At 37.1% G+C, this 12088-nt stretch overlaps 1 protein-coding gene across 1 annotated transcript in view; it reads left to right on the plus strand.

Moving 5' to 3' along the window:
* Positions 1–12088, plus strand: part of C24H14orf39 (chromosome 24 C14orf39 homolog) — a 50848-nt gene that overhangs the window by 14148 nt on the left and 24612 nt on the right. Inside the window, exons 6-8 of the mRNA XM_087447767.1 lie at positions 9122–9309; positions 9400–9442; positions 11183–11303. Of these exons, the coding sequence (XP_087303893.1) occupies positions 9122–9309; positions 9400–9442; positions 11183–11303 (352 nt within the window). The remainder of the gene's footprint in view (positions 1–9121; positions 9310–9399; positions 9443–11182; positions 11304–12088) is intronic.

Here is a 12088-nt window from a genome sequence, read left to right on the forward strand (position 1 = left end):
GGGGCCAGTCCCTAGGGTGGGCTGCCTGCCCTGGCTGAGCTGGATTAAATTGGTGGGTGGGGGGTGGGGCAGACCCTTGGCTAGCAGGCCCCAGGGAGAACTCCAATGGTGTCTGTGTCAGCACGCCCACACCAGGCCACAACAATGGCCGCCACCTATGTCCCAGTCCCTGGAGAGGTCTCACCTCTCACTGCAGTGCACTCAGAGCCTGTGAGGTGAGTCTCTTTTCACCAAAGCGCTGTGCACCTTTCTTTCTGGTGGTTTTAGGTTGCTTTCTGAAATGAGTGAGTTTGCACATGGGCCCTTTAAGGGCCGGTTCTAATTTCTTTGTGACCCAGCTTTTCTGGTGGTACTTTCCAATGTTTTAGTAGCAGGCAAAGTCAGATATTATGCCACTCGTCTCGATTGTGCTGGGTCCACAAAGTGCCTACAGCGGTAGTGCTCCCCGGCTCAGGGCCCCACTCCTCCAGGTTGGGCTGCGTACCTGTGGTGGCTCCTGGGTGGCCGTGAAGCGCTGCAGCTTGTGAAGGCGGCCTTTTTTCTCTCCAGAAGGGAGTTTCTGCCTCTTCCACGTCAATTAGGATTGTCTTTTGTTGCAGGAGTTCCTCTTATCCAGTTTTCAGTTCTCTCTCGGGTAATTTTTCCACGAGTAGTTGTAAATTGGCTGTGTCCTATGAGGTGTGTTCAGAGTCTGCTTACACCGCCATCTTGACTTCTCTCCCTGGGATTGTTTTCTTTATTTCTTTTTCAGATAGTTCATTGTTAGTGTATAGAAATACAACTGATTTTTGGATGTTGATTTTGTATCCTGAAACTTGACTGAATTTGTTGATTAGTTCTAATAGTTTTTTGGTGAAATCTTAGAGTTTTCTATATATAAGATCATGTCGTTTGCAAACAGAGACAATTTTCCTTCTTCCTTTCCTATTTGGATGTCTTTTATTTCTTTTTATTGCCTTATTGCTCTAACTAAGATTTCCAGTACTATTGGATAGGAATGGTGAGAGTGGAACCCTTGTCTCTCTTGATTGTAGAGGAAAAGCTTTTAGCTTTTCATCACTGAGTATGATGTTAGTTATGGGCTTGTCATATATGGCCTTTATTGCGTTGAGGTATATATACCTCTTCTATACCCAATTTGTTGAGAGTTTTTATCATGAAAGTGTATCGAGTTTTGCCAAATGCTTTTTCTGCATCTATTGATAGGATCATATCATTTTTATCCTTCATTCTATTAGTGTGGTGTATCATGTTTATTGATTTGTGTATGTTGAACCATACACAAATCATCCCAAGGATAAATCTCACTTGGTTATGGTGTATGTTCCTTTTAATGTGCTGTTGAATTCAGCTTGCTAGTATTTTGTTGAGAATTTTTGCATCTATATTCATCAGGGATATTGACCTGTAGTTTTCTTTTCTTGTAGTGTCCTTATCTGGCTTTGGTATCAGGGTAATACTGGCCTCTTAAAATGAGTTGGAGAGTGTTCCGTCCTCTTCAGTTTTTTGGAAGAATTTGGGAAGGATTGGTATTAATTCTTCTTTAAATATTTAGTATAATTTGTTAGTGAAACCATCTGATCTTGGGCTTTTCTTTGTTAGGAGGGTTTTTTTTATTACTGCTTCAATCTCCTTACTAGTAATTGATCTTTTCAGATTTTCTATTTCTTCATGATTCAGCCTTGGTAGGTTGTATGTTTCTAAAAACTTATTCATTTCTTCTAGGTTATTTAATTTGTAATTGTATAATTGTTCATAGTAGCCTCTTAGGATCCTTTGTATTTCTGTGGTGTCACTTGCAATATTTCCTCTTTCATTTATAGTTTTGTTTGAGTCCTCTCTCTTTTTTATTCTTGCTTAGTTTAGCTAAAGGTTTGCAAATTTTGTTTATCTTTTCAAAAAAGCAACTCTTTATTTCATTGATTTTTTTTCTATTGTCTTTCTTGTCTCTATTTCATTTACTTCTATTGTAATCTTTGTTATTTCTTTCCTTCTGCTAACTTTTGGCTTGGATTGTGTTTTTTCTAATTCCTTGAGGTATAAAGTTAGGTTGTTTATTTGAGATCTTTTTTTCTCTTAATGTAGGCATTTATTGCTATAAATTTCCCTGTTATAACTTCTTTTGCCACATCCCATAAGTTTTGGTATATTGTGTTTTCATTTTCATTTGTCTCAAGATAGTTTTTGATTTCTCCTTTGGCACAGTGTTATTCAGGAGTTTGTTTAATTTCTATGTATTTGTGAATTTTTCCATTTTCCTCCTGCTGTTGATTTCTAGTTTTGTATCATTGTGGCCAGAAAAGATACTTGATATAATTTCAGTCTTCTTAAATTTGTCAAACCTGGGTCGTGGCCCAGTATATGATCGGTCCTAGAGAATGTTCCATGTGTACTTTAGAAGAATGTGTATGCTGGTGTTGTTTGATGGAATGTTCTATATATGTCTATTAGGTCCATTTGGTCTATAGTGTTGTTAAGGTTCATTGTTACCTTATTAATTTCTGTCTGGATGATCTTTCCCATGATGAAAGTAGGGTATTGAAGTCATCTATTTTATTGTTCTCTATTTCTCCCTCCAATTCTGTTAATATTTGCTTTAAATATTTAGACGTTCCTGTGTTCAGTGCATATATATTTGCAATTGTTATATCCTCTTGATGTATTGACCTCTTTATCATTGTACAGTGACCTTCTTTGTCTCTTGTGACTGATTTTGACTAAAAGTCTATTTTATCTGATATAAGTATAACCACGTCTGCTCTCTTTTGGTTACCATTTGCATGGAATATCTTTTTACATCCTTTCTTATTCAGCCTATGTATGTCCTTTAAGCTAAAGTGAGTTTCTGGTAAGTAGCATATTGTTGGATTTTGTTTTTTTAATTCATTCGGCCACTCTCTGGCTTTTGAATTTAGTCTATTTACATTTAAAGTAATTATTGATAGGTAAGGACTTACTATTGCCACTTTGTTAATTGTTTTCTGATTTTTCTTTTTAGTTCCTTTGTTCCTTTCTTCCTCTCTTGCTGTCTTCCTTTGTCATTTGTTTTTTGTAGTGGTAAGCTTTAATTCTTTTCTCCTTATCTTTTGTGTATCTACTATAGGGTTTTTTTTTTGTAATTACCATGAGGCTTATATATAACGTCTTATAGATATAACAGACTATTTTAAGCTGATAACAACTTACCTTCAATTGCAAAACTCTACACTTTTACTTCTCCTCCCCCCACATTTTATGCTGCTGATGTCATATTTTACATCTTTTTATATCTTGCATCCATTAAAAAATTTTTGTCACTATAGTTGTTTTTTATATTATTGTTTTTATACTAGAGATAAAAGTGATTTACACACTATCATTACAGTATTATGGTATTCTGAATTTGACTGTATATTCACCTTTGTCATTGAATTTTATATGTTTTCATGTTGTTACTTAACATTCTTTCATTTCAACTTGAAAAACTCCCTTTAATATTTCTTGTAAGGCAAGTCTACTGGTAATGAACTCCCTTAGCTTTTGTCTGGGAATGTCCTTATCTTTGAAGGACAGTTTTGCTGGGTATAGTATTCTTAGTTGGCAGTTTTTTCTTTCAGCACTTTGAATATGTGATCCCATTCTCTCCTGGCCTGCAAGGTTTCTGCAGGGAAATCTGCTGATAATGTTATGGGTGTTCCCTTGTTGTGATGAGTCATTTTTCTCTTGGTGCTTTCAAAATTCTCTTTTTGTCTTTGACTTTTAACATTTTGATTATAATGTGCCTTGGAGTAATCTTCTTTGGGTTAATCTTACTTGGAATCCTTAGAGCTTCCCAAACCTGGATGTCCATCTCTTTCCCAAGATTTGGGAAGTTTTCAGCTATTATTCTTTAAATAAGTTTTCTGCCTCTTTCTCTCACTCTTCTCCTTCTGGGACTCCCATGATGTGAATATTCATTTGCTTGGCAGTGTTCCATAATTCATGTAGGTTTTCTTGACTCTTTTTCGTTCTTTTTCTTTTTGTTCCTCTAACTGGCTAATTTCAAATAAACTGTCTTCGGGTTTGCTGAGTGTTTTTGCATGATCAAGTCTGTTGTTGATGCTCTCTATTGAATTTTTCAGTTCTATCGTTGTATTCTTCAGCTCCAGGATTTCTGTTTGGTTCTTTTTTATGGTTTCTATTTTTTTTTTTTTATTAAACTTCTCATTTTGTTCGTGCATTGTTTTCCTGGTTTTGTTTAGTTGTCTGTGTTCTCTTGCTTTTATTGAGTTTCTTTAAGATGATTATTTTGAATTCTTTGTAAGCCAAATGTAGCTCTCCGTTTCTTTGTGGTCAGTTACTGAAACTTTATTATTTTCCTTTGGAGGTGTCATGTTTGCCTGATTCATCATGATCTCTGTAGCCTTGCGTTGGTGTCTGTGCACTTGAATGAACAAACACCTCTTCCAGTCTTTACAGACTAGTTTTGTCAGGTAAAGACTTTCTGTCGGTTTCCTGGGTTTATGAGATTATCTCTAGAATTGCAGTCATGCTGGGTTGGAGCTGGTTTTAAGGCTCTTTCTGGGTCTGCAGTGGGATCCACAGTTGGTGTGCTTGTTATCAGAGGCTTAGGCAGGTATGAATCCTCTCTGGTCCCTGGGTGGATGAGACTGCCTCTAGTACCTTAGTTAGTAGGATAGCACTGGGACAAGCAGACAGGAGTCTGCTTCAGGTTCCATAGTTGGGTCCTCAGTCAGCAGGCCTCTTACCAAGTGTGTGGACAGGTGTGGCTGGAAAGTCTGTCCCTGGAAGGGCTCCTGTCTAGTTACTGGATGGGTCCATGGGTGGTCAGGACTGGCCTTGGACTGCGGCTGGGAGGGGGTGGAATTGAACCTCAGGGCTGTTTCAGGTTCCACAATAAAGATTGAGGCCTGCAGTCCTGGCTCTGGAGGCACAGATGGGAATGTCTCCCACCAGGTCCCTCAGTGGGCTGGACTGCTCCCTGATTGTGGCTGGAGGGGCTGGAGCCAAGTATAGGGCCTTTTTGAGATCTCCAGGGATGATATAGGAGTATCTCTTTCTGGGTCCCTGGGTCAGCTGATCTGTGGTCGCCTTCGGCTGTGAGGGGCCTAGAGCTAAGTATAGGGCCTTTCAGGATCTGTGGAGGTGCAGATGGGAGTGTTTCCTGCTGGGACCCTAGACCGTCAGTACTGCTGACAAACTATGACTGTTAGGGGGCTGGAACCAAGTATAGGCCCTTTCAGGATTTTCAGGGGCAGAGGCAGGAGTGTCTCCTGCTGGGTCCCTGTGCCAGCAAGACTCTTCAGTGACTGTGGCTGGGATGGGCTCCAGCCAGTTACAGGGCCATTTCAGAATCTACAGTCTGACCAAGTTTGGCAGGTTTACCTGTAGGGGCTCCCAGACAGTGGCCACAAGGGGCTGGAGCCAGTTCATGGGCCACTTCAGGGTCCACAGCCAGGACCAGGGTCTGTATGCCTCTTACCTGACACATGGGTAGGCATGACTCCTCCCAGGTCCCTTGGTCTATGGTGCTGGTGACAGACCCAAAGCGAGATGAGACTGTAGCTGAGTTCTCAAGGGTACAGAGCTGTTTCTGGGTCTGTAGCCAGGAGCACAGTCAGTGAGTTAGCCACCAGGATGTAAGCCTGCTTTCTCAAAATGGCTCTCCTTAGTCTTGGCCTGCACCAGGGTTTCACAGTCTCCCACCTGGATGCCAAAGCTCCCACAAAGGCACTTTTGTCCATGGATGGATGCCACATTATTGTTGATGGGGTGATATGCACAAGGGATGTTTTATTCTGACATCTTGCTGATGTCACTTCCATTTTTATATTTTAATTAAAAAACACACACAAAATCTAGAATGCAGTACTCTTTATATTCAAAGATGGGTCTTAAGAGAAGGTATGGAGTGAAGGTATAGATTTGGGCTTCATTGGCATTTGAAATCATAGAAATAGATGAAATTCCTAGGGAAATGTATAGAGCAAAAAGAAGAGAAAGCTAGAGTACACAATCATCCAAGGAATAGGCAGAGGGTGGAATTAGTGAAGGAAATTGTTACTTTGTCATTTATAAACCCTGCTTCAACCCAAAAAGGGTATGAGATGATTTCTGTAAATAATACCATAGTGTTAAAAGAAAATTAGATGTAAAAATCAAAGCTACAGGAAAGTAAGGATAATTTAGGAAGATGAAGCCTTTGCTTAGGATAGAAATTCATGCTGTATGGTATAGGCACAAGTTAGGTTTTGAAATTTCTAGTAGTCATCAAGGCATTGTGGAAATGTGATCAGTTTGAGATTCAGAGTATTCGTTTAAAAAACAGTTCAATTGCTTAGGCTAAGCAGAATTTTTTCCTGGTACTGAGACTTGAGAGAAATTTCTCCCCTGCGTTCTCATAAAGGGGAAATCGTACAATGTGGTAGTGAGTATCATCAGTGGCCTCCCCCAAATAAACACAATATATATTACTGCTTCTTATATCTCTCAATGTAAGCCAAGGCTATAAAATATTATTATTATTATTTTTAAGCAAGAAGAGATTTAATACAGGATATTAGGTGCTTACAAAATCATTGGAAGAGCCAGAGGAGCAGGCTCTAGACTCTCATAACACCACTGAGCTGGGCTGCCAGAATTGGTGCCATCTCTGCCACCATCAGGAAGGTAGGGAGGGAGGAGGCCACCCAGGGAGATGCTGATTTCAAGAATACACTATTGTAGCTGCCATCGGGGGTCAGGAAGCCACTGCTGCTACATCTCTCGATACCCACAAAGCCAGTAACTGATCAAACAGTAAAATATTCACACACATACACACAATGTCTCTGGCAGCAACAGCCAGAGTAGCAGGCAAGTAGTCTCTGCCTCACAGCTGGCTTCCTAACCTCACACTAAAATATTATTAAAAATAATACTATGAAGGGCTAAAGCAAACCAGTCCCAATACTACCTCTCTGATAGTGTTTTTGTGGATAACTTAGCTAGCCAGAGGTATTAAAGTGAAAACAGCTATATCTTTCTTTCTTAAACCAGCCACATAGGTTGATTGAATTGATGATCAATACCAGGCATTTATGAAAAGAAAAGAGTCCATTTGTTGCTATTATGAGTAATGAAGGAAGCAGAGGTACTAGCTACTTGTTTCTCCTAACCTTCCATTCCTGTCACAGGCATTCACAAAGACTAGTATTACTGGCAACAGATGAGATAGTAAAGGCTCTTCTTGAATCATGACTTGGCTATGCTGGACTCTGCCTAAGTTCCTGTACAGCGTATCTTAGAAGAGAGGGCATGAATATACAATATGAATAGGATAGATGTGGTATGCTAATGTCATCTGGAACTTGTGACCCAGACTTAGTTTTCTTATATTTATTTTCCTCCTCCCTGGACCGTTTCCTCAAGAAGTAGGGGCTTAATTAGCAAATATACATTTAGAGGAATAGGAGCTTGTTTTGGGCTCAACTGCTTTATCTTGCTAAAGGGAACAGAGTTTAGTAATATTAAGAAATTAAAACATTCTTAAGATTCAGACCTGCTGACCAGTACAAGGTTGTTTTTCTTACTTTTCTTCTCTCTATTCAAGCAGTTTATTAGTAATTATTCTTCTTATCTGCTAAGGTGAGATAATCATTACAGTATCTTTTAAGAAATTCCCCCATATAGTAGGGCTTGATTTAGAAAATTTATAAAATTTTGAGGAACATAAGGACTATGTATTTTTAGAAAATTTTCTGTGAATATTATTTCTTGAAACTAAGTATTTGATAAGAATTGGGTAAAAAGAGGATCCAAGAATATATTTTCTATAATGAACCTGGATTGAACATTTTCAGTGTTGTAGATCAGGATTGGCAAACTTTTTTTTTGTAAAATGTCAGATAGTAAATATTTTAGGCTCTGTGGGTTATACAGTCTCTGTTGTAACTATTCAACTCTGCTATTGTGTTGCAAGAGCAACTTTAGACAATACGTAAGTGAATGACTGTTCCAATAAAACTTCATGGACATTACAGTTTGAATTTCATATAATTTTAATGTTTCATGAAATATTATTCTTCTTTTGATTTTTTTTCAATTAATTAAAAATGTAAAAACCATTCTTAGCTCGTAGGCAGTACAAAAACAGGTGGCAGGTTAGATTTGGCCCTTAGGTCATAGTAACTGACCCCTATTGTAGATCAAGCAAAGGTCAAATGAGAAGGAAGAGTTAATATCTTTTTGCAAAAATTCACCATCCCACTCAAGACTTATGCCTAACTAGATGAGCACCCCACCTCTACCTGAGTTGGACAGGAGGAGTTCCTCCAAACAGTGCTGAGATTTTCTTTATAAAATAGTTACAGAATATACAAGAATGTTTGTGAACTCAGAGTTCTAACATATAGAACATGATTTCATGTGATAATTTTAGCTTAAAAAATTGAAGGAGATTTAAGAAGCACAGTTATAGAGGTAGCTGAACTGGGGAGAGTAGAGACTCAGAACTCAGGGAGGATAGAAATTCAAGAAGTGGTCAAAAGAACCAGGTTCTGCAGTGGTAATTAGGATGAAAACTAAAGAGATCACTGAATTGGACAAATTAGATCATAGGTGACTTTGGGAAAGATAATTTCATTAGAATGGTGGGAGCAGAAGTCAAATGAAGAGGATTAAAGAGTGAATAACTCAGGTAGTTCTTTACTACCTGAAAAGTAGAGAGTTCAAAATGTGATAAGAGTTAAGGAAAGTTTGAAGGGCATACAGTATTGAGGGAAGCAAGGATAAGTAGATATTTGACTTGTCTTTTATGCTTAATTTAGTAGACTTTAACAAGTGCTATTTAGGGGCCCGCCCCATGGCATAGCTGTTAAGTGCGCACACTCCGCTGCTGGCGGCCCAGGTTCGGATCCCGGGCGCGCACCAATGCACCACTTGTCAGGCCATGCTGTGGCGGCATCCCACATAAAGTGGAGGAAGATGGGCACGGATGTTAGCTCAGGGCCAGTCTTCCTCAGCAAAAAGAGGAGGATTGGCATGGATGTTAGCTCAGGGCTGCTCTTCCTCACAAAAAAAAAAAAAAAAAAACACAAGTGCTATTTAGGAAGTTTTTAGATATACTCTTGTTATATTTCATCATTTATTTTAATTTTAACAGAAAAATGTACCATGGTTATATATGTCAGTATAAAGATGTTTTGAAGCAATACCAACTAAAATACTCAGAAACACCCTTTTCACGTGAATATTATGAGAAGAAAAGAGAACATGAAGAAATTCAAAACAGAGTGTTGGCATGTACTGAACAACTAAAAATGAATGAAACTATTTTTATGGAATTTCTAGGTATTAATATTTTTGTTATATATTAATTATGGTATTTTTGTAATAAAAAGAATATAATAAACCAATCTAAAATATAACTTTGTTTTTCAGTTCCTGCTCCCTTTCCATCACTTACTAAATGGACATTACATATGTATCCACAATAGTATTTCTACTTAGAATTTTTATTAGATAAGTATTATTTCTGTATTTTGTTATTGTGTTTCCCTGGTGAGAATCACATGGGTTTGTTTTTTGTTTAATTCAAAACTTTTAGAGGTTACTTTAAAGTTCATCTGGAATTAGTTTTCGTATATGTGCATGTGATCAGAAACAAGCAATTTTAATGAGATAAAGTGGTATATGTATCTGGCTTTAAGTGGCATATCTTAGCAACCAAACCAATGAAAAAGTCATCTTGCTCTTACAAAAAGAAAGAGTTGCAATTAAATCAATTGATTATTACTTGTTAGGATGGAAGGTGGTAAGGAGGTGAGTCACAATTATTCATTCATCTATAGAAATTCGTTGGGTACCTACTTTGTGCCAGGCAATACTCAAGTAGATACAGAGCTTTCTTGCAAGGAGCTCACAGTTTGGTAGAGGAGACAGACATGTAAACAAATATTCTAATACAGTGGCATTGTATTAGATGCTTAAGTAATTCTTAATTGGTCTTAGTCTCATCTGTTTTTCAAGGAGATCTTCCCTCATGATGAACTTGGAACTTTAATCCTCTTCCAACCTCCGCAATCCTTCATATGCTTTCCTATTAGATTATAACTCTACTGTTTGTACTAAATCTTCTTTATCCCTGCATTCTACCTTGCTTCATTCTGCTTCATCCTAAATCATCCTTTTAGCTCCTTTGCTGCTTGCTCTCTCCATGTTTGAGTTTTAGCTTATTCTGTTCTTAGTTGTTCATTTGCTGCCCATCTATATTTTAACTTCTCAATGGGAAGGGGCAGAGGTTGGTGGATGCAGAAGGTACAGCAGGGGTTTAGCGAGTTGGGTGTAGGATGGGATGAGATGAAAGACTGTATGACAAACAAGAAGAGATGATGGAGATAGGGAGAATTGAAAATTAGAATTTAAATGTCTATGTCTAAAAAATTAAATTGATACTTTTGATAACAATGTAGCGTTCATCTGACATTTTATGTTTTCGCATATAAATCATATTGTAAAGCAGAATGGGAAAGGTCTGACAGGTTTTCTCTGGAGATCTTCCACTAGAAGATCACTACCAATATCACTAGAAATAGTTCTTTACCACTATTCTATTCATTTTTAAATTCTCCTAAATGGATTATAGAGTAACTTAGGCAATTGTAGTAGCTAATAACCGTGCAGGATATCTGTTAACAGCTGAGAAATTCTCTACTTGAAGTTGGGTATAAATCCAGTTCAAGCAGAAAGTCCAGATGGAAGATCTAGCTCTCTGCTGAGTTCTGCAGGGTGCACTGGTGAACCTTACAGAGCAAGAAAAGGGAAATTGGGTGGACTTTTAATGTTGACTTTGAAACAATAAATAATGGAAACAAAAGAAGTTAAATTTGGACCTGAATTGATTATGTATATTATTCATGCCAAATGACACAATGAACTTGGGTAAAAAGACAAGAGCAGAAACCCACCTTATGATCCCAACAAATATTTTAGATGAAATGTTATTTTTAAGCTAAATATATAACATGGATAAACAATAAATTATCTTTACCGGTTTGCCAAATGTTTATATTTAGTCTTATTTATGTTTTCAGATACCATTATTATCACTTATTGCTTATATGGAACACATATATAAATAATGTTTCATAATATTATTTCTGATATAGTATATATATTATAAATGTAAAAATTACTTGTATGACATAGTTCCTTAACATAAAAGGGTTAATTTGAGATATAAAACACAAGATATTCTTAAACATGCCAACAATTTTTCCAAAAGTTCATCTGAATTGAAGAAAGAAGTAGATGAAGTAGAAATAGAAACTAATTATTTAAACCAGGTATGTATTTTGCTACATGTTTCTAGTGTGTGTATTAATGTGTAAGTCTAATGATATGTTAGTTAACAGTCTTAGAAGAGCTATTTCTAAACAGCCTAAATATGGAGAGAAGCTTATGATAATTTATTTGCCTCAAATTACTTTTGGAGCCAAAATGTGTTTTAGGTATTGAGTATACTCAGCTCTTGAGTTTTGGAAAATAGTTTAACTTTCTTTGGGGGTCAAGGAAAGAAGATGAGGAAAGAACAAGATGTAGCTTAGTAATAGGAATTTAAAGACATTGAAAAAGCTACAACAGTATTGTCATAAAAGAGAACAAGACAGTAAATGGTTTAAAGAACTTAATCTTGAAAATTAATGAATAATCTTTATAGGGCTACGCTAGAACTAGTTTACCCTTTAAGATTGATGGTGCATGATATTTGCCTGAATACATTTTTAGTGTCCTCTATTGAAATGTGGCTTTCATTGACAGATCTGAGAACCCATCAAAATCACTTCCAAATTTTGGGGAAAAAACGTAATAGCTAATTTTCTAAATTTTTTGAAAATTGTGTTAAATATGGTATATTTATCATTCATAGATATGAGGTTCCAAATAACGGTAATATCAGTTTAGTAATGAGAAGAAAGTGGATGCCACTTCCATTAAAATATATGGTAACTGTGCCTCTATGTAGGAAATCAGTGTCTACTTTGCTTCTCTGGCTGTCATGTTTAAAAAAGAAGATGGAAGTTCATTGAAATCTAGGTTTGCTAATGGAGTTTTAAGGAAAAGTTAAAGG

This window comes from Ceratotherium simum, chromosome 24 (assembly GCF_057802395.1).
Source record: "Ceratotherium simum simum isolate JZ-2026a chromosome 24, ASM5780239v1, whole genome shotgun sequence".
Classification (NCBI taxonomy): domain Eukaryota; kingdom Metazoa; phylum Chordata; class Mammalia; order Perissodactyla; family Rhinocerotidae; genus Ceratotherium; species Ceratotherium simum.